This window comes from Cnephaeus nilssonii (assembly GCF_951640355.1).
Source record: "Cnephaeus nilssonii genome assembly, chromosome: 10".
In the NCBI taxonomy this organism is placed as follows: domain Eukaryota; kingdom Metazoa; phylum Chordata; class Mammalia; order Chiroptera; family Vespertilionidae; genus Cnephaeus; species Cnephaeus nilssonii.
The window spans coordinates 50,038,369-50,063,565 of record NC_137081.1 but is presented as its reverse complement, the minus strand read 5'-3'; the positions used below and the strand labels follow the sequence as shown (position 1 = coordinate 50,063,565).

The 25,197-nt window shown below is 39.8% G+C and overlaps 1 protein-coding gene across 1 annotated transcript in view; it reads right to left on the bottom strand.

Annotated features, from left to right (window-relative positions):
• LOC307106055 (sodium channel protein type 1 subunit alpha) overlaps nucleotides 1-15,531 on the bottom strand; it is a gene marked incomplete at both ends in the record, with an annotated part of 73,707 nt that extends 58,176 nt beyond the window's left edge. The window contains one exon of the mRNA XM_079782152.1: nucleotides 15,268-15,531. Coding sequence (XP_079638278.1) covers nucleotides 15,268-15,531 — 264 coding nt within the window. The remainder of the gene's footprint in view (nucleotides 1-15,267) is intronic.
• Between the last annotated feature and the right edge of the window lie 9,666 nt (nucleotides 15,532-25,197).

Here is a 25,197-nt window from a genome sequence, read left to right as displayed (position 1 = left end):
ACTGGTGCTGGTGTCCAAGTCATTGCTGGACTGGGACAACATAGTGACAGTGAGTGTTTAGAAACTTGTAAGTCAATATGACACACTAATTTCATCAGTTGAATGCAATAATAAAAAGGGGGTATATTTCATGGGTTTGTTTTTCAATTTTCTAGTACTTAATTTTATTGTATTTTATAGAAGAACTAGAGGCCTGATGAACAAAGATTCATGCAAGAATGGGTCTTCCTTCCCCTGGTTGCCGGCATTGCCTTCGCTCTGGCCGGAGCTGCCTTTCTGCCTTCCCATGCTTCCCAGAGGCCCAGAGCAGCTGGGGTGGGTTAATTTGCATACTCACTCCTGATTGGCTGGTGGGCATCGTGATGGTACGGTCAATTAGCATGTTACTCTTTTATTAGTGTAGATGGTGACCTCACCTCTACAACAGAGTTTGAGAAGCATTGCTCTAACTTTAACTTCAACCCTCTAGTTCCTTTTTCATCTTTGAAGGTCTCTGGTTCAGAATACAAAGAAAACTGTATACCAAGTCCATTGTAGGAGGGGAAAGTTTCACCTGTACTTACTGGAGGAGCAATCACCATGTCTACAATACTTAGTCCCCTTTTTTTCTGATTCATTCAATGCTCCTGTCCCTAAATGACATACTGAGTTCATAAAATGTGAATAGACTTGTAAAATGCAAATGCCTTTGCCCTAAGGAGTATATGCTTACAAAGACACAAAAAGGCCCACAGTGAGCTAATCAGGACTGAGTATGGCCCACCTTGCAAACCTACAGCATATGTTTACTTTTCTCAAAAACATGTTAAGAAATATTGGGGGCTAGGAATGGGAGAGCCAACAAAAATATAACCTAGCATATATATTTTAAAACTAAGAATCTCCTGCCTGGCCTGCATGGCTCAGTGGTTGAGCATCGACCTATGAACCAGATCATGGTTGGATTCCTGGTCAGGGCACATGCCTGGGTTGCAGGCTTGATCCCTGGTATGGGGCATGCAGGAGGCAGTTGGTCAATGATTTTCTCATCATTGATGTTTCTCTCTCTCCCTCTCCCTTTGTCTCTGAAATCAATAAAAATATTTTTTTAAAAAGATTCTCCTTACATCAAATAATATTATAAACTAATTTTGAAATAGATACTAGTGATTCAAAGATATAATGAAGTTACAATTCATAAGTAGCCTAAACCATGGGCTTGAGAGTAAGAGGGATGATGATGGTACTGGATGTAGCTCAGTGGACAGGGAAAATCACCTGGCTCATTCTAAGGAGACCGGACCATGCACATAAGAGGTCACCTGTGATTTTGGCTATGTGTACCTTCCAGCCCGAAGGAAGAAGGAAGTAGATAGTGAAAGGGGTGGTAAAGCAATCAGTGAAGTTGTAGAGGCCAAAAGAGGGGGTAGAGGAGAGAAAGAAAAATTCTGCCTTCAGAACTAAAACGTAAAGGAGCAAAACTCAGAAACTAAGCAGAGAGGAGCCCCCAAAGGCTGTAAAAATGGCTGGAACCATTAACATGAATAGAACGAAGGCCACTGCACCCCTGATGCTGATAAGTAATGCTAAAGCTAAAAGTGCTTTCACATGGAGGAGTCCATACTTTGTCACAAAAAAAGGCTAAAGGACATAACTCTCAATTGTTCCAGCCTTAGTTGGAAACTTTCACTGATTTTAGGTTGTATTCCCTTTATCCTATATAATAAAAGCCTAATATGCTAAGTGTCCGGTTGTCTGGTCCGCCGTTCAACCAATCAAAGTGTACTATGTTAATGATATGCTAACGCCCCTCAACCGCTCGCTATGACGTGCACTGACCAACAGGGGGCAGACGCTCTGACCGGTAGGTTAGCTTGCTGCTGGGGTCTGAGCGAGATGGGTTGGACATGCCCTGGAGCTCTCCCACGGTCCCTCCCCGGCTGGCCAACCTCCCGCATCCCTCCCTGGCCCCAATTGTGCACTGGTGGGGTCCCTCGGCCTGGCCTGCACCCTCTCACAATCCGGGTCGAGGGACACCCCCCCCAAGTGCATGAATTTCATGCACTGGGCCTCTAGTTTATTTATAAAATTCAAATAATGTGTGGAAGATAATTATTTTTAACAACATTTACAAAAAAATATATGTACATTGTGTAAGTGCTTGCAATTTGAATTTATAATGATATTAATGAAGTTTACTGTACAATAATGTTTATTCTGTTTTAATTTTTCACAAGACATAGAGATGGCCAAGGCATCCTTGCTAGGACTCCTCTGCTTTTCTCAGATTGAAACATATACTTACCAAAAAACTTCATAAATGTCGCTTTAAACGGTTTATGGGTTTATTTTAAACAGCCTCCAATAAAGCAGACCTATAGAGCAATCCAATATATAGAATCTTACATGTGTTACCATTTCTATGCCAGTAAGTTGCATTTAGACCTGTAAATTTACTGTTTGCAACTGATTTGATTTCTATTACCTCATCTCTGTATCTATCCTCCTTATAGTTGTTTGCATAGCCAAAAAGCTAAACATTTCATTTACAAGTTTCAAGAATTAATGGGACTTAGATACATGGTTCTCCACATAATGGTATTGATAGTATTGAAGGGAGAATAGAGTCAGAAGGAAACATTTTATTTACAAGTAAAGTAAATCTAGAATTTTCAAACATATAGATAGGTAATTGCCCTCCCCATTTAACAAATAAGAAAAGGCTCAAAATGGGAAGAATTCAAAGACCAGCCAAGATGTTATGTACCTCAAGTTGTATAAACAAATACAGGGTGGGGGCAAAAGTAGGTTTACATTGTAAGTACTCAAAACAGTTTATTCTTGTGTTATTACTTACTAAGTATTGTGCTATTTTCCATATGAATAACTGCAAAACTACTTTTGCCCCACCCTGAATTTTACGTTTAAGCAAATCAAGATTTACCAACTTTTCAATTGAGTGTGATTTTTTACACTTTCCCCTCAAATTTTTATTGTGGTAAACTACATAACATAAAATTTACCATCTTAACCATTTCTAAACATACAGCTCAGTGTTGACTTTTTTTTTAACACATTGTATTGGATGGCTTATTACAGTGAAGTATCTTGACATCCTTTAAATTTAAATTAGTCCTATAAAAATTTAATTAAAACAACTCAAGATACATTCTTTTTGCCTGAAGTCACTTCAATACAAAAGGAAAAGTTCAAAATTGGTGGGGGAAGAGAAAAGCCTGATCCAATAGCATCTACCTTGAAACGGGCTTTAGAGAATTCATGAAATCAGTTTAATGTGAAAAAATTTGTGCTTGGAAACAAATTTCAAAACATGGCAGTTTGATTGAATTAGAAAAATGAATTCTATATATAAAATACCACTGTAAAGATATATTTGTAGGAACTCTTTATATCCTATACTAGAGGCCCGATGCATGAAATTCATGCAAGGGCCTTGGCCCGGGCCCCCGCCCGCTGCCGCAGCAGCCAGGGGCCTCTGCCAGCTCTGCCGCTGTCCGGAAGGAAGGATGTCCAAAAGGACGCTGGTCTAATTAGCACATTATGCTTTTATTATTATAGGTAATAAAAGCCTAATATGTTAAGTGTTCGACTGTTAACACTAATACGTTAAGTGTTAAACCAGTTGCTGTGATGCACACTGACCACGAGAGGGCAGATACTCCGACCAGTAGGTTAGCTTCCTGCTGGGGTCCAGCTGATCGGGACTGGGTGAGACGGGGCCGGACATGCCCTGGCGCCCTCCCCTGGCCCCTCCCTGGCCTGATGATGCACCGGTGGGGTCCCTTGGCCTGGCCTGTGTCCTCTTGCAATTCGGGACCCCTCGGGTGATGTCAGGAGAGCCAGTTTCAGTCCGATCCCTGCAGGCCAGCCTGAGGGACCCCACCGGTGCACAAATCCATGCATCAGGCTTCTAGTATTAGATATTGGTCAAGTTTTTCCACTTATCTCTTCATATAGTTACTAAAGTAACATGTATTGAGCCCCTGTATAATAAGCTATTAATAAGTGTGAGCATTGCAGATACCTGGAAAGTAGCATGAAACTAGTTTTAGGTACAACTTTTGATTTAACTGATTTCATTGTAAAAAAATGTATTTTGTTTAGCACAATACATAAAAGCTCTGTGTTATGGCTTACAGAGGAAGCAAAGATACATAAATCATTACCTCAGGAAGCATATAAACTAGTGAATGCTCAACTGTCTCTACTAATAGAATAAAATCCAAAAGGATAAGTGAAGGTTTTCCTAGACTAGAGCTGCCCAATAGAAACATTATGTGAACTATAAATCTGAACCACATATGTGATTTTAAAAAATATATTTTATTGATTTTTTTTACAGAGAGGAAGAGAGGGATAGAGAGTTAGAAACATCAGTGAGAGAGAATCATTGATCAGCTGCCTCCTGCACGCCCCCTACCGGGGATTGAGCCCACAACCCAGGCATGTGCCCTTGACCAGAATTGAATCTGGGACCCTTCACTCCCCAGGCCAACGCTCTATCCACTGAGCCAAATCAGCCAGGGTAATAATGTTTTCTCTAATCCACTATTTCCAATACGTTACCATTTAGGAATGAAATCAATATTTAAACTATTGGGATATTTTACATCCTTTTTCATACAATCCTGTCTTCCAAGTCTGGACTTGCCACACTTTCCGTACAATAATCACATGTGGCTAATGTCTACTCTGTTGGGCAGCACAGACCTAGACACAAACCATTCATTGTACTGCGAGGTTCTCTTCAGCAAGACTGCCAGGTACAATATCATTTCTGACTTAAAGACAAACCAAGAAAAATAGGTAAACACCCCCAGTCAAATCAGTCATCAGCAGCTTAATAATCTATAAAGAAACATTAGAAAAATATAAGTAGGATTCCTTGGAACTTAAGTGGTTTTTAAGAGTGCAGACTCTGGAGTTGGGTGCCAGGTTCCAAATCTGGCTCTGGTGCCTTCCAGCAGGGAGATCCTAAACAACTGACTTGACTTTCCCGTGACTCACTTGCCTGTTTTGAAAAATGTGAATAAAAGTATGTCGCTTATAAAGGTGTTGTGATTTCAATTCAGGAGAGATTCTCATGCCTAGTATTCTGAATTTTTTTAAAAAAATAACTCAGGCCCTAGCTGTTTTGGCTCAGTAGAAGGGTCCTGGGTTTGATTCCAGTAAAGGGCATGTACCTTAGTTGCAGGTCCTGGTCGGGCCACGTGCGGGAGGCAACCAATCAATGTGTCTCTCTCTCTCTGTTTCTCCCCCTCCCTTCCACTCTCTAAGAATCAATGGGAAAATATCCTTAGGTAAGGGTTAACAAAATAATAATAATAATATTAATAATAACTCAGGTGATTGTGCGATAGCAGGGCTGTGAATCTGTTTTGGTTAACTAGTGATCTTTTAAATTGCTCAAATTATCAATAATTATGTTGTACACATGTATTAATTAGCAAAAGCTATAAGTAACAGAGAAAGCTTAGCAATGATCATGAAGAACAGAAAATGCAGAATACACTATTGGTTATTAAGTTCATGCCTCCGCTTCAACATTTAAAACAAGCAACTTTCAACTTTTAACATACATTGTGTTCCAAAAATGTGTTTGGAAGTCAATTGTTTAGGACTTTGAACATCTTTTCCCACAACAGAGTACTAGGTTGGGCTGCAGGGTACACCTCTCTTCCCTTGATGATGCCCTGGCATTGGCACTAGGATAATTCCCTTGCTCTATCTTCTGCCAGAAGTGGGATCAAACTTTTTCCAGCTCCAGGCTGCTGGCTTAAGAAGAGGTTCCAGCAGGGAGGGGTAGAATGAGTCCTGGCAGGAGGAGAGATGCTTCAGAGGCTTGGGGGTAGAGAACTGCATGGAGAAGTCAAGAGATTCCTATGATTGCACATCTCCGGGGACATTTCTCATCCTGAGGAAATGCCATGGCATCTAATCCTGTTTTCCTTCCTGTGGGCACTCTAAACGGTCTCACCTACTTCCCTGCCTATTTGTTGTAACCTGCGGATTCAGGCCAAGATTTCCCTCCTTTTCTGGCTCCCGGAGGGACGGGAAGCTCTCTCACAGGTTCTCTACCTGACCCTGAAGTGAGCATGTGATAATATAATAACTGTTTCTTCCCTAGTCTCATTCTGCTTTTCCCTTTAGTCGAGGGATAATCAACCTACAGAACAACCTGTGGCACTTGCCTGCTGGGGCCCTCCAAGCTTTAATACACAACCTTTACCTAATTACTCATTGGCCTTTAAGCCAGCAATTACAATCACAGTGTTCATGGAGGCTAGGTAGCAAGGGGGGTCTGCCAATTTTTGGTATGCAAATCAGAAATCCTAAACATGCATGAGTATGTGTGTGTGTCTGTGGTGTGTCTGTGAGTGTGTGTGTGTAGGAATGGGCATGTGTATAATCTCCAGATTTATATATCTCTGAAACTATTTCAAAATTTTAAGCAATATTTCATGAGTCAACAAAACATATCTCTGAGCTCAATGCTTCACAGACAGTTATTTTTTTTTTTTCTGTAAGCTCCTGCAAAGGAGAATAATTTGTATGTAGAGAAGAGTCTATAAAATTGCTGTCCCTGGCCTGTAACTGGGGGAAACAAGGTGGGTGGGGAGGTAGAGCCAGTGCAGGAGATGACCCATCGGAGGTGCCAGCTGGGCGCTCATCAGCCAGGGGTGGGGACGCCTCTGTCTCTACCACAGACAGAGAGAAAAACTATAACCACAAGTGAAATGGTAAAATCGGGGATCAAACCTTTCTTAGCTCTGTATCTTATCCTATACGGTGGGTGTGGTATACTTTTACTTGTGCAGTTACCTTTTCATTGACTGGAAAAAAAAACACAATTTGAGGCCCAGTTTTAGTGCAGACTTGGTGAGAACTTTATGTCAATTTCTACATCTGGATGGAGAAAATTATAGTAGTACTAACCTCAGACTTCTTTTGAGTATGAATGAAATACAACTTGTGAATGCCCTTAAGTTCTAAAGTACCATAAAAGAATAAGGATTAAAAGATTCAAAGTGTGTGTCTGTCTGGCTTTCAAGTATATGCACATATGGACACATGTTTCTGAAAGCAATGCCACTTTTCACATTGGAACTTTTTTGTTCAATAACTTTCCTCCCAAATTCCATATTTAGGAAACAATGCCATTAGCTTGTTCCCTCTGATACTTAAAAGTTACACTTCCAAAATAGATTCTGATCCTACCCATTATTCTCCATCTTCATTGTCAAAAATCTAGACCAAGTGTCCGGACGACTCCTAACTTGATCTTTTAAAATGTAAAGTGGCCCAGCTTGCGTGGCTCAGCGGTGGAGTGTTAATCTATGCACCCTCCCACAGCTCTAGGCTGTCAATGTAAGAACTTATAATAATTTTGTTTGAGCCCAGCTGGCCTGGCTCAGTAGTTGAGTGTCAACCTATGAACCAGGAGGTCATGGTTTGATTCCCAGTCCAAGCATATGCCCAGGTTTCCAGCTCAGTCCCCAGTGGGGGGCGTGCAGGCGGCAGCCAATCAATGATTTTCTCTCATCACTGATGTTTCTATCTCTTTCTTCCTCTCCCTTTCTCTCTGAAATCAATAAAAATATATTTAAAATGTAAAGTGGACCATGTTACTCCTCTATCCAAAGGTTTCTGATAATTCATTTTGCCCTTAAACTTCAAACTCTTTCGGATGAACTAAAAGGGGCCTTTTGCCTGACCCCAGGCCCACATCCCAACCTCATCCTATTCTCTTCTTAGTACAGTCCATCCCCATTACACATCCTCTGATAGACTGTTCTCTTTCTCTAGAAGATGCTTCTTTCTCTTCTCCTTTCTATCCTTCAGATCCCAATTTGAATGCCATTTCTTTACAGAGACACACAATTGAAGTGTCCCGAATCTGTCCTCTTTGAAAAATAAGGTGCTTATCAGACAACTAGAATCTGGTGGGAAGTGTAATTATCTACTTATTTTAGAAGCCGATGCAGACCCAATGAGTCTCTAAGATTTTAGTTTTTGCAAAGGCAGGGGATGCTCCTGATGGAGGAAAAATAGTGAGTGACAAGTCAGCTTTGGGAAATACTGCCAGCCTGGGAGAAAAGGGGTACAACTAGCAAAGCGGCATGGACAGAGGGTCAGGAAAAGCAGTAATGGGCTTATTTAGATTCTATCACTGGTTTATCTTTTCCACTGGTATCATGACTACAAGTGCAGACCCAAAGTGGCATGGCAATGGCCTATGGAAGCGGAGAGATCAGGTTTAAATCTAGTCTCTCTTACTTAATATCTTTGCGATCTGAGGAAATTACCTCACCTCAGTTTCATTATTTTTAAATACAGACAAAAGCTATCTTGGAAGGACATGTGTTTTAAATAAGAACTGTATGTACCCTGATACATTTTGTATAGAATACAGAGCTCTAGTTTTTGCCTGCCTCACATACCTTCTTTAATGGTCCTCATCTCTTCCTTTCAGAAAAACCACTGCCCCATGTCTGCCCTTGTGGCTTCTGATGAGCTGACTCACCCCTTGGCAACACAGGTGAACATGTGACACTGCTCTGGCTAATGAGACCATCACAAACCCTTGGCCATGTGACCTAATTAGAACCAATTCCAGGGCTTTTGTTAGAGCTTTTGAAGAGAGTGTTCTTTTTCTTGGAGTTACTAAGCTGTAGAGTTAGGTTAGTGCTACTGGTGGCTATTTTTGCCATCGTGTGGGAAGGGCCAGCCTACCAGTGCAGCTAGCTTGGGTGAAAATAGATCCCAAAATGGAAAAGGACTGTATCCTGATGATGATGTTGTAGGTACTAAATCCTTCAATGTTAAAACCAGATTTTCTCTCTTCCTTCCTTCCTTCCTTCCTCCGTCCCTCCCTCCGTCCCTCCGTCCCTCCCTCCCTCCCTCCCTCCCTTCCTTCCTTCCTTCCTCCCTCCCTCCCTCCCTCCCTCCCTCCCTCCCTCCCTCCCTCCCTCCCTTCCTCCTCCTCTCTCTTTCTTTCTTTCTTTCTTTCTTTCTTTCTTTCTTTCTTTCTTTCTTTCTTTCTTTCTTTCTTTCTTTCTTTCTTTCTTTCTTTCTTTCTTTCGTCTTTCTTTCTTTTTCTTTCTAACTAGTTTCTGATGCATTTTGGTCATTTTGACTTGAAGGGCCTCTTACTAACATAGCAGGTACTCAATAAAGGCTAGCCATTATTTAATTACCAATATCATCATCTTGTTTCTGAGGCTTAGAGGTGACAAAAAAGGAGCTTAAGGAAAAAATCATGGGTGGGGATGAGAAAGAGTTGAAAGTCAATTATACTGTGTTAGATGTAAGGGAGATGCTGGGTGACTGGTAATTCAAGAGGAGTTAGTAATATGCAAAAAATTTTGTAAATCGGGAACTGTCCATATAATATTTTATGGAATCATAATCTTTTAATTACTATATACTTTTCTGATTTACTATTAAATTATTTTTTCAAGAAAAAATGCCCTAAACCCAATTAAAAACAAAGTAAACAATTTTCTCTACCCAATATAATAGCTAAAAATTTCTGTAGCCATAACAGACCAGGCATGAATTTAAAATAGCAAATTCATGTATGAATCTTCATGCAGGCCCAATAAAGAAGGAGTATGCACCTTTTTAATTTTTTTTAAATTATTTTTATTTTTGTAATATATTTTTATTGATTTCAGAGAGGAAGGAAGAGGGGGAGAGAGAGAGATAAACATCAATGATGAGAGAGAATCATTGATTGGGTGCCTCCTGCATGTCCCCCACTGGGGATCAAGCCCACAACCCAGGCATGTGCCCTTGACCAGAATTGAACCTGGGACCCGTCAGTCTGCAGGCCAACACTCTATCCACAGAGCCAAACTGGCTAGGGCTATGCACCTTTTTAAAAAGAGCTGATAAAAAGAGAGAATAAGTTGATTTTATATGGTCCATTAGACACTTTTAAAGGATAAATTTCTACATTCCATAATTAACAAACTTATCCATTCTCACTACAGATCTAAAATACCTCATTTTATTGTCACTACACTGTCACACTGTCAAAAGGATATTTCCTCCCATGGTGCTAGTGAGTCATCTGTAATTTTAAGAACATGAGGAGGGAGAAGTTTTCTGTAATAAAGAGTGGGTGAAGAATTTGAATGCATAGCCAAATGGTACAAAATCAACCCAAGCTATGAAAAGTAACTTGAGAAAAAAAAAATCCCATAACGGGGGGAAGGGGCGGGGGAGAAAGGTGAGTTCACAAGCTCAAATGTGCCTTGCCACACAACTACAGTAAATAAGCAAATAAGAGAAATCGAACCTTGAATGGTGTTCTGAAGAACACTGGACCAGAGCTCACCTGGTATGGGGAATTCTATGACAGCATTCTGATAGCACTCTTTTTTCTTTAGTTCTTACCTTGGACTTCTGAAGGCTTACAACATCTGAGGGTCTGGAAAGTTCCTAATGCTTCTATGCACCAGGAATACTCATGAGATGGTTGCTACGATTTCTTCAGTTGCTACTACAATGTCACTGATCATGGATTAAACTACTTTAACAATTTTAGTAAAATTTTTAACATTATGTAATTTGCACACTTTAAACTGGAGCAAAGAAGATAAAAATATGTGGGCATATGCCATCTGGAAATACACCATCAGCAGTGACAATTCCATAAGCTCACTGAAATTGTCTTTGTAGAAGATGATAGAGAGCTTAGCATCATTTCTATTTCTTACACAATACATTCCATATATGCTGCATATATGTAATTTAATCAAAAGTATAAAAGAAAGAAGAGATTCTGCAAGCGTTTTTATAGTAGTATTGCTTTGTTTATTCTATCTATTATTAAGAAAGAAACTAGAAACTGTATATAGATAAGAATGATACCTTAATTATTGTACTTGAGAAAAATCTTAGGAAAGTCACTGGCCTAACTGAGATTTGCATATTCCAACTCACTCAGGCAATACAATCCACATCCTCCATATCAGTAACAGTGGGAAATCTCATTCTAAGAAGCATTTTCTCTAGTGACATTTCCACAATTAGACTCTATAGCTATGCCAGTGTATTGCATTGTTTTAATGATGATCACTCTCCAAATCTCAGGTATTCAAGTCACTAAAATAAAATTAGTCATCAAATATCAAAAGAAAAATTTATTATGTTTAAAAGGTTATTATTTTGCTAAGCATTCAAACCTTAATCATAGCAAACAAATTCAGAATTTAAGTTTATTCCTTCATATGAAATAATACAATTATGAAAGAAAACATAAGACTAGAAAACTGTATAGGCAACTAGAGAAAGTTTTAAAATATGAAAATGCAAAATAGTGAAATTTCAAACACATAACTCAATCAGGTATCCTCAATATACCATATTGGTTTTAAAGGACTTGTAAGAAGTTTCATTTGCATTGCTTTGAATGACTTACATTTGAAGACTCATTTGATGTCAGCTCAATGTGAAAGCAATGGAAGTGTCTTACCTTGGAGAAAACTCCTTCCTGATAACAATATTTTTCTTATCAGGTTGTTCTACTTGCTCACTGTGATTTGTCCCAAAATGCCAAAATATTTTTCCTTCCTCACACAATGTGCATTTGAAGATAAGGATAGAAGATGTTAATGGCAAGTCTGAATGTAAACCTAACAAAGTTTATAAGGGTTACATCAGCACAAGAATCTGGCTGACTAGTCATTTCATCAGAGTTGGTCTTTCACACCTAGTTTTAAGACAGTTCTTTTCAGTATTAATAAGGGTTTGCATAATTTTGTTTTCCATATGCCTTTATATCCTTTACTAGAGGCCCAGTGCATGAAAATTTGTGCTTGGGGGGTTCCCTCAACCCGGCCTGCACCCTCATGCAGTCCGGGACTCCTCAGGGGATGTCCACCTGTAGGCTTAGGCCCGCTCCCCAGGGGAACAGGCAGCTTGGGAGCCCTTGGGGAATGTCCGACTAACGGCTTAGGCTGACTCCCCCCACCTCAGCCATTAGTCGGACATCCTTAGCGCTGCCAAGGAGGCGTGAGAGGCTCCTGCTACCGCTGCTGTGCTTACAGCCTTCAGCCTGGCTTGTGGCTGAGTGGAACTCCCCCTGTGGGAGTGCACTGACCACCAGGGGGCAGCTCCTGCATTGAGCGTCTGCCCCTGGTGGTCAGTGCACATCATAGCGACTGGTAGTTCCTGGTCATTCTGCTGTTAGGGTCAATTTGCATATTACCCTTTTATTATATAGGATTATATATCACTCATTATGAACCAATAATTTTATTTTGGGGACATCCTCTCAAAAGAACAAATGTTATCAGTGTGAAAACTTTAATTTAGGCAGGAGTGGGGAACTGCCATTTGGATATTTTTAAACATCATTTGCATCATACAAAATTATCAACTTAAAAATTAGCCTGCTACCTTTGGTCAAATATTTAATTAACTCACCCCCTCATGCCTTGGCAGGGCCAGACCAAATGGTTTCTCGGGCCTTACACAGCCCACAGGCTGAGCATTCCCCACCCCTGATTTAAACGGAAATATTATTAGATTATCTGATTTTCACATGAAGAATCTTTGCTTTTGTCAAACTGCATTAGTTTGGTCTTTATCAAAACATTCATTTGAAAAAGGAAAAAAAAAGTTCATTTGTTGTTTCACAAGTAAGGATACAGCATACGAGCTGCGATGCTAGATTCCAGCCCTGTTTTGTGAAGACCCTGTGCAGCTTTAACAATTTTTTGAAGGTGTTTACTACTGGAGATATGGGGGCTGGGTGTCTTAGAATAGAAAAAGCCTTCTGGGAATTGATCCCCTTAAACCATAATAAGAGCAGTCTTTGAACAGACTGAATATATCCAATGTCTACAAATAAACTAACACACTCTAAGGGGTGAATAAATTTCTGTCTAGAACACAGCAGAGTTATTACCTAAACAACAAAATACTTTTCAATAAGTTAAAATGTTTAAATAATTTGATTATCTGCATTTTTACTTTCCTCATACAAATAAACCCCTCCTAGTTTGTTTAATTTGGGCTTTAGCATTTCAGGTGAAATATTAAATTATATTCCAAAGGACTGATTTAATGATAAAGTGCAACTTTTTTTATAATTTGAAAGGCAGTTATGAAATGGATAACCTCTTACCTATTAAGATTTGGCAATATTCTAAGTAATGTTAAATAGAGAAAAAATAAAATCTTTGGAAAATGATTATCTTTTCCTTTAATGTAAAATGGGCAAATGCTTGTTAAAAAGTGTGTTACACTTAAACCAGCTATATCCTGAAACTTAAAAGAAAAAAACACACACAAACACAGTGCTAGTCACCCTTTTGTGAGGGTTGTTTTTTTTTGTTTTTGTGTTTTTTTATCTCTGAAACTATAGCAATGAGAAGTGATTTACATGACTGTCTCAAATCCACATATTAAAATTGCCAAACTTATGCATTTGACAAAGGCTAATTTCATGTTATTAAGAACTGTGTTAGCAACAAACAGAGCCTAATGTATTTTAAGGTCCATGTCCAACTAAAATATTTCATTTGCTTAATTACAATCTTTGTGCTTTACCCTTCCACCAAGAGTTCAAAAATATATTGTGTCAGATGAAAAAGATAAAAATATATTGCAATCCGAAATCAATACAATAATCATTTTTTATTTTGTCTTTTCCTGTAGGCTCTTCTTGGTTTGGTGAAATCAGCCTATCTAATAAAAGAGTAATATGCAAATTGACTGTCACTCCAACACACAAGATGGCAACCCCCATGTGGTCAAAGATGGCTGCCCCCATGTAGACACAAGATGGCTGCCACAAGATGGCTGGCAGGGGAGGACAGTTGTGGGCAATCAGGCCAGCAGGGGAGGGCAGTTGGGGGTGATCAGGCCTGCAAGGGAGGGCAGTTAGGGGTGACTGGGCCAGCAGGGAGGACAGTTGAGGGGGACCAGGTCTGCAGGGGAGGGCAGTTGGGGGGGACCAAATCTGCAGGGGAAGACAGTTGCAGGGGGGACCAGACCTGCAGGGGAGGGTAGTTGGGGGAGATCAGGCCTACAGGGGAGGGTAGTTGGGGGCAACCAGGCTGGCTGGGGAGGGCAGCTGGGGGGGACCAGGCCAGCAAGGAAGGACAGATGGGGACGACCAGGCCAGCAGGGGAGAGCAGTTAGGGGTTACCAAGACAACAGGGGAAGGCAGTTGAGGGTGACCAGGCCTGCAGGGGAGGGCAGTCAGGGGCGACCAGGCCTAGAGGGAGAGACATTGGGGGTTGGGGGGACCAGGCCTGCAGGGGAGGACAGTTAGGGGCAACCAGGCTGGCAAGGAGGGAATTTAGGGGTAACCAGGCCTGCAGGGGAGGGCAGTTAGGGGTGACTAGGCTGGCAGGGGAAGGCATTTCGGGGCAATCGGGCCAGGAGGGGAGCAGTTAGGTGTCGATCAGGCTGGCAGGGGAGTGGTTAGGGGATGATCAGGCTGGCAGGCAGAAGCAGTTAGGGGCAATCAGGCAGGCAGGCAGGCGAGTGGTTGGGAGCCAGGAGTCCTGGATTGTGAGAGGGATCGGGCCTAAACGGGCAGTCAGACATCCCCCAGATTGGAGAGGGTGCAGGCTGGGCTGAGAGACACCCCCCCCCCTGCACGAATTTCATGCACCGGGCCTCTAGTGGTCTTAATAAAAGATTGGGTGCTTAATACAAGGTACTTATTTCAAGCATGGATACAAAAAATGGAGGCACTAAAATATCATTACACGTTCTTCAGAATACTATATTTTTGTTAATTCTTATCAATATAAATATATTTTTACAAAAAGTTGAATAATTTTTTAATTGGAGTTTATATAGCAATGTTCCAGAAATTAACTGATTTACTTATAACATATTTAGAAATTGAAAACACTTGTGGCATCAAATTTTGTTCCATAAGAAATTAATAATAATATTTTTGAAGTCTTTATAATGTGATAATTCCAGGATTTTCAAGTACAGAAAACATAAAATTTTATAGTAAATATGATCTTGGGGTAGGAATTTTTAGTTCATTAAATTAGCTGCCTATAACTTAAATTTGTTATTAGGTATGTGTGGTGGTGCATTTGGGACAGCTCCGTCAGTTATGATATATGTATTTCTCACGTTTGTGCATAAACACATGCAAACATGTTTTACTTCTTAAACAGAAGGGTACTTCAGACTGTGCTAATTCAGCCTGTGTTGGTGCTACAACCATCCAGGGTATGCAGTAGGCAATTCGCAGCAAAACATGCCTGATTAAAAAACACTCACTTTTTTATTGATGTAGTATGGGTCCAGGTCCTCCAAAGGTTCTGACACCATCCCTGGAGGAATGTCTCCATAAATAAAAGGAAGGTTCCTTCCAGCTTCCAAGTCACTATTTGGCTTTGGGCCATTTTCATCATCATCTTTCTTGTCTGGTTTGGGATTCTTAGCTTTTTCTTCTGCAATGCGCCTTTCAATAGCCGCAAGAGATTCTCTGGTGAAGAAGTTGAAGCTGTCAGGTCCTGGTGGTACAAGCACTGTTTGCTCCATCTTGTCATCCTGCACATTTTAATTACCATTTACTCCACATATGAAAGTCCTAAAAAAAAAAAAAAAGAATGCTGATATTTTAAGGAGATTAAGAGAAGACTTAATATCTATAAACTCTTGCATTAAACACTAGAGTATTGAAATTGTTTCCAATTAAATTGAAATGTAATTATTAAATGTGAATCTTTTTTGTAGTAAGAACATTTAATGTTAGATCTACCATTTTAACAAAATTTTTAAGTAAGATAGTATTGTTAACTATAGGCATGAAATTGTACAGCAGACTTTTAGCACTTATTTCAGTTACTTCAGGAGTGAAAAAAAAAATCACTAATTGGTCTTAAATGAGAGCTTTCTCTTCAGTAAACTCTAATATACTAGAGTCTTTGATATAAAACTGGAACAGATGTAGACCTGAATAGAAACTCGCCATTTTTCTCTCCCACAGGTCCTGGTAACTGCCGTTCTACTCTCTGCTTCTATGACCATGGCTTAACAGACATGGTTTCTATCTAGGGTTTTATTAATTTTACCAACCTTGTTTATTCAGTCTTATGCTTTGCAGATATAGGAACTGTGCCATAAGTTAAGAAAGTCATTCAAGTCTAGCCTTAATTGAAGTACATTTGGCTAAATACCACCATGTCCCTAATGGGCTGTTCACTCCGTAAGATGCAGAAATGAGGATGTCCCATAGAGACAATGGTTAGTTCATCAACAGGATGAAGTGGAAAGGGAGTTGTCTCTGAGAGGATATAAAACCCAACCCTCTAGTGCAGTGGTTCTCAACCTTTCTAATGCCGCGACCCTTTAATACAGTTCAGGTTGTGGTGACCCCCAACCATAAAATTATTTTCGTTGCTACTTCATAACTGTAATTTTGCTACTGTTATGAATCATAATGTAAATATCTGTGTTTTCCGATGGTCTTAGGCGACCCTGCTAGCGGTTCTCAACCTGTGGGGCCACCCACAGGTTGAGAACCGCTGCTGTAGAGCCTAAGACCATAGGAAAGGTGGTCAGAACAGTTTGCTGCAGCCAGCCTTAATGACCAATCAGGCTGTTCTGATTGGGTCTTCATCTATTCTGAGATTTGAGACAACTAAAACTATGATCTGGTCATGTCATTAGCCATGTTGAGGTTGTCATACTTGAACACATACAGAAAGAGACAATTAAAGACTGGACAAATGCCACTGATATGACTAAGAATGACAGAAAGACTAAATAGAAAGAAAGTACTAGAATGGGTCATGGTGGAAGATAGCTGAAGTTGCTGGAGACAGCAGGGTTCTCCTATTTCAGGGAAAAAAATGACCAGAAAACAGACAGGATACCACGAGCTCAATAGGAACTACACTATTTTTCTTCACGAAAGCAATAATAATATTCTTGCTGATACTATAGTCCTATAGTGCTATAGTCCTATTATGAGAACCTGAGGCAAAACTCTCAACTCCAGATAGCAGAGTCAGACCTGATCTGATGCCAGAGGCCAAATCCCAAATGTATTATTTTCAGGCATATTTAATATGAGCTCAAATTTCACAGGTATTACTAGCCAAAACTTCCCAGAGCCTATGCTACTGCTTGGCCACAAAGTTTATTTGGATACTGCATTAACTCTTTAAGGTCAGCAAGCTATGATATGGTTAATTGCGTCTTTTGTATATAGGAATTGCAATGAGATTGTAGCTGTAACTGATCTTTGACAAAGGGGCAAAGGCAATATAAAAGAGCAAACATAGTCTTCTCCAAAAAATAGTGCTGGACAAACTGGACCTCCACATGATTTTATATATATACTAGAGGCCCGGTGCACAAAATTCATGCAAGGGCCTTGGCCCTGGCTCCTGCCTACCTCTGCCACAGCCACACAGCCAAGGGCCGCTGCCTCCTCTGCCGTGGCCCCCGCCCGCTGCGGCTTTGTCCAGAAGGAAGGACATCCAGAAGGACATCCGCTCTAATTAGCATATTATGCTTTTATTATTATAGAATACACACACACACACACACACACACACACACACACACACACACCTAGACACAGTTCCTATCACTTTACAAAAATTAACTCAAAACTGATCACAGATCTAAAGGTAAATCTTAAAACTATGAAACTCCTACAAAATAAATTAGGATAAAATTCAGATGATCTTTGGTTTGGCAATGACTTTCTAATGAACACTGAAAGCACAATCTATTAAAGGAATAATTGATAAGCTAGACTTAATTAAAACTAAAAACATCTGCTCTGTGAAAGACAATATCAACTACATAAAAAAGACAATCCACAGAAAATATTTGCAAAACCAAAGCTGATAAAGGACTCCTATCCAAAATATACAAAGAACTCTTTTTTAAAAAATATATATTTTATTGATTTTTTTTTTACAGAGAGGAAGAAGAGAGATAGAGAGTTAGAAACATCAATCAGCTGCCTCCTACACACACCCTACTGGGGATGTGCTGGCAACCAAGGTACCTGCCTTTGACTGGAATTGAACCTGGGACCCTTCAGTCCGCAGGCCGACGCTCTACCCACTGAGCCACACCGGTTAGGGCCAAAATATACAAAGAACTCTTAAAGCACAACAATAAGAAAACAAAGAAATTAATTTAAAAATCAGGCCAAAGCCCTTAAAAAATACCTCATCAAAGAAGACATACAGATGTTAAGTAAATATATGAAAAGATGCTCCACATCATATGTCATCAGGGAAAAGCAAATTAAAACAACAACGAGATACCACTACATACCTAATAGAATGGCCAAAATCCAGAACACTGACACCACCACATGCTGACAGGGATGTGGCTCATTCACTGTTATTGGGAATGCAATACAGACACTGAATGTTACAGCCACTATTGAAGACAGTGTGGTATTTTCTTACAAATGAAAACTTACTCTTACCATACAATCCAGCAATTGCCCTCCTTGGTATTTACCCAAATGAGCCGAAGACTTATGTCCTGAAAGACCTGCACATGGATGTTTATAGCAACTGTATTCAAAATTGCCATAATTAGAAGCAACCAAGATGTCCTTCAGTAGGTAAATGGATACAGGCAAGGGAATATTATTTAGTGCTAAAAAGGAATGAGCTATCAAGCTATGAAACCACATGGAGGAAAACAAATGCATATTCCTAAGTGGAAGAAGTCAATCCATCTGGAAAGGCTGCATACTGTCTGGTTCCAACTCTATGACATTCTGAAAAAGGCAAAACTATGAAGACAGTAAAAAGATCAGTGGTTGCCAGCGATTGGGGGAGGGAAGGATGAATAGCTAAGGCACAGAGGATTTTTAGAGCAGTGAAATTTTTTCTGTATGATACTGTAATGGTGGATACAGGCCATTATATATTTCTCCAAACCCATAGAACATTCAATTCAATTCCAAGAGTGAACTCTAATGTAAATTATGAACTTTGAGTGATAATGATGTGTCATTGTAGGTTCATTGATATAACAAATGTGACATTCTGGTGTGCACTGTGGATGGTGGATGGTTTACACTAGCTTTTGTGGGGCTGGGCGTATATAGGAACTCTAATTCCTACTCAGTTTTGCTATGAACCAAAAAAAGTCTATTTAAAAGGGGAAAATACATTTGATGAAAATTTTATGAATAAAAAGAGTTTTTTTAAGTTTTGAATAAACTGAAAAGAAATATAAATGGATGAAAAGGCACATCTTATTCTTGGATAGAAATACAATATAATAAAGATGTGAAACTTCCCTAAATTGATGAATGATTTAAATGTGGCCTCTACAAAAATAACAAAAAATTTAGAACTATGCAAATTTATTTGAAACTTCATATGGAAAATCAACCAAACAAAAATAACCAGAAAATTATTAAAATAAACTCTGACTTAAAATTCCTCTTTATTGTAGAAGCCATGGTAAATTAAAGTGTTTAAAATTTCCAAATAATAGAATAATATATTTTTTCCAATGATTTATTTAAGTTTAGTTTTATCACATTATAATCTAATAATATAGTTTAGATACCATTTCTGTTTGTAGAATTTATTGATATTTTCTTTTTGTCCTAATTGAGGTTGTTTTTTAAATGATTTCCCAGAACACAGAAAATAAGATCATTATTGGCTTTAAAAATATAGAGTTCAGTATGTTTCAATTCAATTTATCTTTTTTTTTTTTTTGACTTGGATAATTTTTTTTTTATTTTTTTTAAAGACTATATAACTCTTCCTATTTATTTATTTATTTATTTATTTATTTTTAGATTCTTTATTGTTTAAAGTATTACATACAGTACTACATATGTCTCCTTTTTTGCCCATTGACCTCTCCCCAGCCACCCCCACCTCCCAACATATGCCCTCACCCGCCTCGTGTCTGTGTCCATTAATTTATCCTTTTTCTTATCTTACTCAGAGCTTCTATACCTGTACATATTTTTATTCTAATTGATTTATTATGAGTTAAAATAGGTGAATTAAAGTCTACTTTTAATGTGTCCCTATTTATTTTCATAGTTTCTATACTTTTTGTTTTATAAATTTTAATGCTATGTTATCTGAAATGTAGATATTGCTTATGATTCAATCTTTGGAATAAACTAAACCTTTTACTACCTTATGTAGTCCTTGTATCACTTTTTGTAATTTCTTTCCTCTAAAGACAACTCTGTCTATTACCATAAAATGACTTCTACTTTCTTCTCTTTGCATTTTCCTGGTATGTTTTGTCCATTTATTTGGTTTCATCTTTTCTATTTCACTGCTTTAGTGCTTGCATTCACATATATATGTTTAGATTTTATAACCAATCTGTGCCTTTAAAGGGAGTGATCAATCTGTGCCTTCAAAGGGAATGCCACATTGGAGATCAGCCTATCTAATAATAGAGTACCATGTAAATTACCATCACTCTGCTACGCCCATGATTGGGCGGCGGGAGGCTGGGGGCGGGACTCGGGGTGGCCTGTCTGGCCATTGAGAGGCACGGATCCACTGCCACTGAGGGGGGCTACCCTGCTGTTGAGAGGCACAGGGGGCGGGACTCCCGCCCCCTGTGCCTCTCAACGGCCAGATCCCCAGCCGCTGAGGGGGCCTGCCGCGGACACCCAGCTGTGCCTCTCAACGGCAGGGTAGCCAGGTGTCCACGGCAGCCCCCCCTCAGACCGGGAATCAAACCAGGACTCCCACCCCCTGTGCCTCTCAACAGCAGGGTAGCCCCCCTCAGTGGCCGCGGACCATCAAAAGTGGGGGAGCTGGGTGCCTGTCTGCTCCGGCACCAGGTCTTTCAGAAGCCTCCGCCGAGCCGGAGGCTTCTGAAAGGCCTGGTGCACCAGCGGACAGGCACCCAGCTCCACCGCGAAAAGCGAAAGTGTGTAGGGAACCCTACACGTGCATGATTCAATCATGCACTGGGCCTCTAGTTGTCCATAAAGTTGTGTAGATGGAACAGAAACATTTTACTAAAAGCCTAGTTATTGTCCAGAAATAGTCCAATTGTGAAAGCCTTCTATGCAAATCTTCCTAATCACTGGCTATCAAGTGCCAACTAGAGAAGTAAATAACAAGGAAGCTAGAAGAAAAGAATTTTACACTAGCAAATATGATCACTTCAAATATAGTATATAAAATTATAAACTAATTCAAATACTGGAATAACATTTATATGTGAGCAATTTAACCTATATTATAATGATATCATATCGAGGTTAATGAAAGTGTTTCTTCAACTCTAAGTATACCTTATATTCAAATAGTTTCAAAAATAAACCCTATATTATGGTAATTACAATAATAAAATTTTTTAAAATAGGTTTCATATGGAATATTTAAAAACTGTTAAATGTAATGAATATTAACACTTTGTCAGTAACATTATAGAAAAAATTCTGAATTATATTTAGGATCTGTACATACTTTGCTAAAAAATACAGAAATAAATCATGAGTTTTCTATCTATATTATACCTCTCTCTTTTTAAAAAATATATTTTTATTGATTTCAGAGAGCAAGGGAGAGGGAGAAACAAATAGAAATATCAATGACGGGAGAGAATCATTGTGGCTTCCTCCTGCAACGTGGTCATGTGCCCTGACCGGGAATCAAACCAGGACCTCTTTGTTCCTAGGTAGACTCTCAACCACTGAGCCATACTGGCCGGGCATACCTCACTCTTAGTGTAAACTTTTTTACTGAATACTTTAAATGGACCTAATTTCTGAAATTATACCTCATTAGATATGGGAGAGAGAAACCTCACAGAATCTGTAGTTTTGGCTTTCACCTTTCTCTGTACATGAGAACAAGCACTGAAATATGTGTTTGGATTGACAGAGGAGCCCTTTCAAAAGAGGAAAGCAACATAACTCTCTTGGTGAGAAAATACTTCGAAGAGATGGCATATTTCCCTTATGAATAATGACAGGCACTTAGACAAAATAAAAAAGAGAACAGAGAGAGAAAGAGAGAGATTAACTACTAGTAACAATAGCTAGAAACAAAAAAATAAAAGGAAGTATATGTTAACAGACAGCAAATCTGAAAGAACGACAAAAGGATACTGGGAATAAGGAGTGTAGTGGGCAACAGAAAAATGATGATTTTTTTAAAAAGAAAGACAAACAAAACTAAAGTAGAAACCAATTAGAAAAGAACTCCTAAAGAAGAAAAAATAATCCAAAAGAAAATAAATGGAAGCCAGAGGCTGTGGGGAAAAATTTTTTATAAATAAGCAAAGTAGAATTTGCGAGTGGAAAGAAATAGTAAAGTAAAGCAATACTATGACCAATATTACTTAATATGGGTGAAAGAATAATAAGAGGAGGAAATTTATTAGAATGTACAAATAATAAATAAAAGCAACAATACATTCTGGTGATGTAAAACTGATGTAAAAGAGGAGGAGCTAAGTCAGTAGCATTAGGATTATATTTTAGTAATACTACACCTTTGCAGGGGGTTTGTCAGATCTAAAAGTTACTAATGATAATGTCCTGCATGACTTCTAAGACTTACCTATTTCATTCCATATATTATTATAATAAATATTTTAGTCTGGATGAGGTTTTTGCTTCTGGATATTTCATATCTCTCTTTCGCAGAGATTATACATGTATTACATGTTGGACTTGAATAAGCATCTATCACAGACAAAATACTTTGTTCTTAGGTGGCTTGGTGAGCAATATGGTTTTGGTTACCTTCATAGCATAGATGGAGAAGCTTCATTTAACGTAAGCATAACTAGTGAGGTCTCACAGTTCCAACTGCTTTGGGCATCTGTATTTTTCCACCCACAAATATATCTATAATAGCTCAGAATGGAGTATTTCATTTGCATTGTGGCATTTCACACAAAGGTCTTAATCTTATAAATGCTTTTGTACTTGAAGAAATATGACCATTTATACATTAACTAGAGGCCCGGTGCACGAAATTTGTGCACGGGAGGGGGGTTGTCCCTCAGCCCAGCCTGTACCCTCTCCAATCTGGGAACCCTCAAGGGATGTCCGACTGCCCGTTTAGGCCCGATCCTCGTGGGATCGGGCCTAAACGGGCAGTCGGACATCCCTCTCATAATCCAGGACTGCTGGCTCCCAACTGCTCACCTGCCTGCCTTCCTGATTGCCCCTAACCGCTTCTGCCTGCCAGCCTGATCACCCCCTAACCACTCCCCTGCCAGCCTGATTGATGCCTAACTGCTCACCTGCCAGCCTGTTTGCCCCTAACTGCCCTCCCCTGCAGGCCTGGTCACCCCTAACTACGCTCCCCTGCAGACTTGATCACCCCCAACTGCCCTCCCTTGCAGCCCTGGTCCCTCCAAACTGCCATCCCCTACTGGCCATCTTGTGGTTGCCATATTGTGTCCACATGGGGGCAGGATCTTTGACCACATGGGGGCAGCCATCTTGTGTGTTGGAGTGATGGTCAATCTGCATATTACTCTTTTATTAGATAGGATAGAGGCCTGGTGCATGGGTGGGGGCCGGCTGGTTTGTCCTGAAGGATGTCCCGGATCAGGGTGGGGGTTCCCTTGGGGCATGGGGTGGCCTGGGCGAGGGGCCTGTGGTGGTTTGCAGGCCGGCTACGCCTGCTGGCGACCTAAGCAGAGGCCCTGGTATCTGGGATTTATTTATCTTCTACAATTGAAACTTTGTAGCCTAGAGCAGAGGCCTGGGCCGGCCAGGGTGTGTGGAAAGCTTGGCTTCCTCCATTACCGGGGGCAACCCTAGCCTCCTGCTCTTTCCAGCTCCGTGGCTGCTGCCATTTCTGTTTGGATTTATGTATCTTCTATCATTGAAACTTTGTAGCCTTGAGTGGAGGCCTAAGCTGTCAAGGGCAGGCAGAAAGCTTGGTTTCCTCCATTGCCGGTGAAACCCAAGCCTCCCTCATGCCCTCTGTGGCCGTAGCCATCTTGGTTGGGTTAATTTGCATATTTGCTCCTGATTGGCTGTTGGGCGTGGCTGTTGGGCGTGGCTGGTGGGTATAGTGGAGTGATGGTTAATTTGCATATTACTCTTTTATTAGATAGCATTACTATTCGACTTCTTTTGGGGAGCACCTCTGGCCATGACTATTCAGGCCTGGATGGGTAGGTCTGCCTAACTCTGGAGTTTGGTTAACAGTCCCTTTGGGTTTTTACACAAAGCTGCACTCTCCAAACACACCTCTATGAGGTTATAAGGTGATACTCTGCTACATAGCTGTCTTAGTCTTCAGTTTAATTTTTGTCTTTGTTCAGAATCCATGTGAGAAAGAGGGATGGTCTTTACATGTTGCCCTTAAGAGATTTTCAACATCCACAACTTTGCATTCTGATGCTATTGTGGATTTAGTAACATAATCCAGTAACTTTTCATGGGAATTGTTTCTGTTTGTTTGTTCGTTTAACAATGTCCTTAAATTCCATGCTGTTTTTAAAACCTAAAAGTAATTCCCTCTCTCCATTCCTCTCCCCCAACAATGCTGAGACAATTATTTCATCTTTTCATCCAAGCTTCTACTGCTGCTATTGTAATCTATTAGAATATTGCTATTATTTAATGCCTTATATGACCCCGCAAAAAATTTACAAGGAAAAAAATTGACTAGTTGATGAGTCTCAGAATGTCATGGGTTATAGCTTTTAAGTGTTTCCTTTCTGACAAGAGTATATATGTAACCTGTAATGTACTGTAATCATATTTTGATTTTGATGTGGAGTAGGTCATTAGAGTTTACAACACGGGCTTTTCGAAGAGAAGATTTAGTTTGCCTCAACCTTTGAACTTCTGAAATGTTAAATAAATTAGTTTAAGAAAATCAGACAAATATAAGTAAATCATAAAATCAAGAAATAGCAAACATTGAAAGCAAAGTTAGAGATCATCTAATCCAGCCCTCTCACTTAACAGAGAACAAAGTGACATTTCTTTGTTTAGAATTTGTGTGCTTCCTACCTCCAAAATAAATATGTGATTTGTCCAGGGTCACACAGCTTATTAATGATAGAATTGGAATCAGAACTTTTATTTCCTGATTCCCAAACCAGTGCCTGCCAGTTTCTAATAATCCATAATAATAAAGTATAATATGCTAATTAGACTGGACAGCTGAATGACATTCCGGACGTCATTCTGGATGTCCTTCTGGATGAAGCCGCTGTGGCAGGGGCCAAGACACAGGCGGTTAGGGG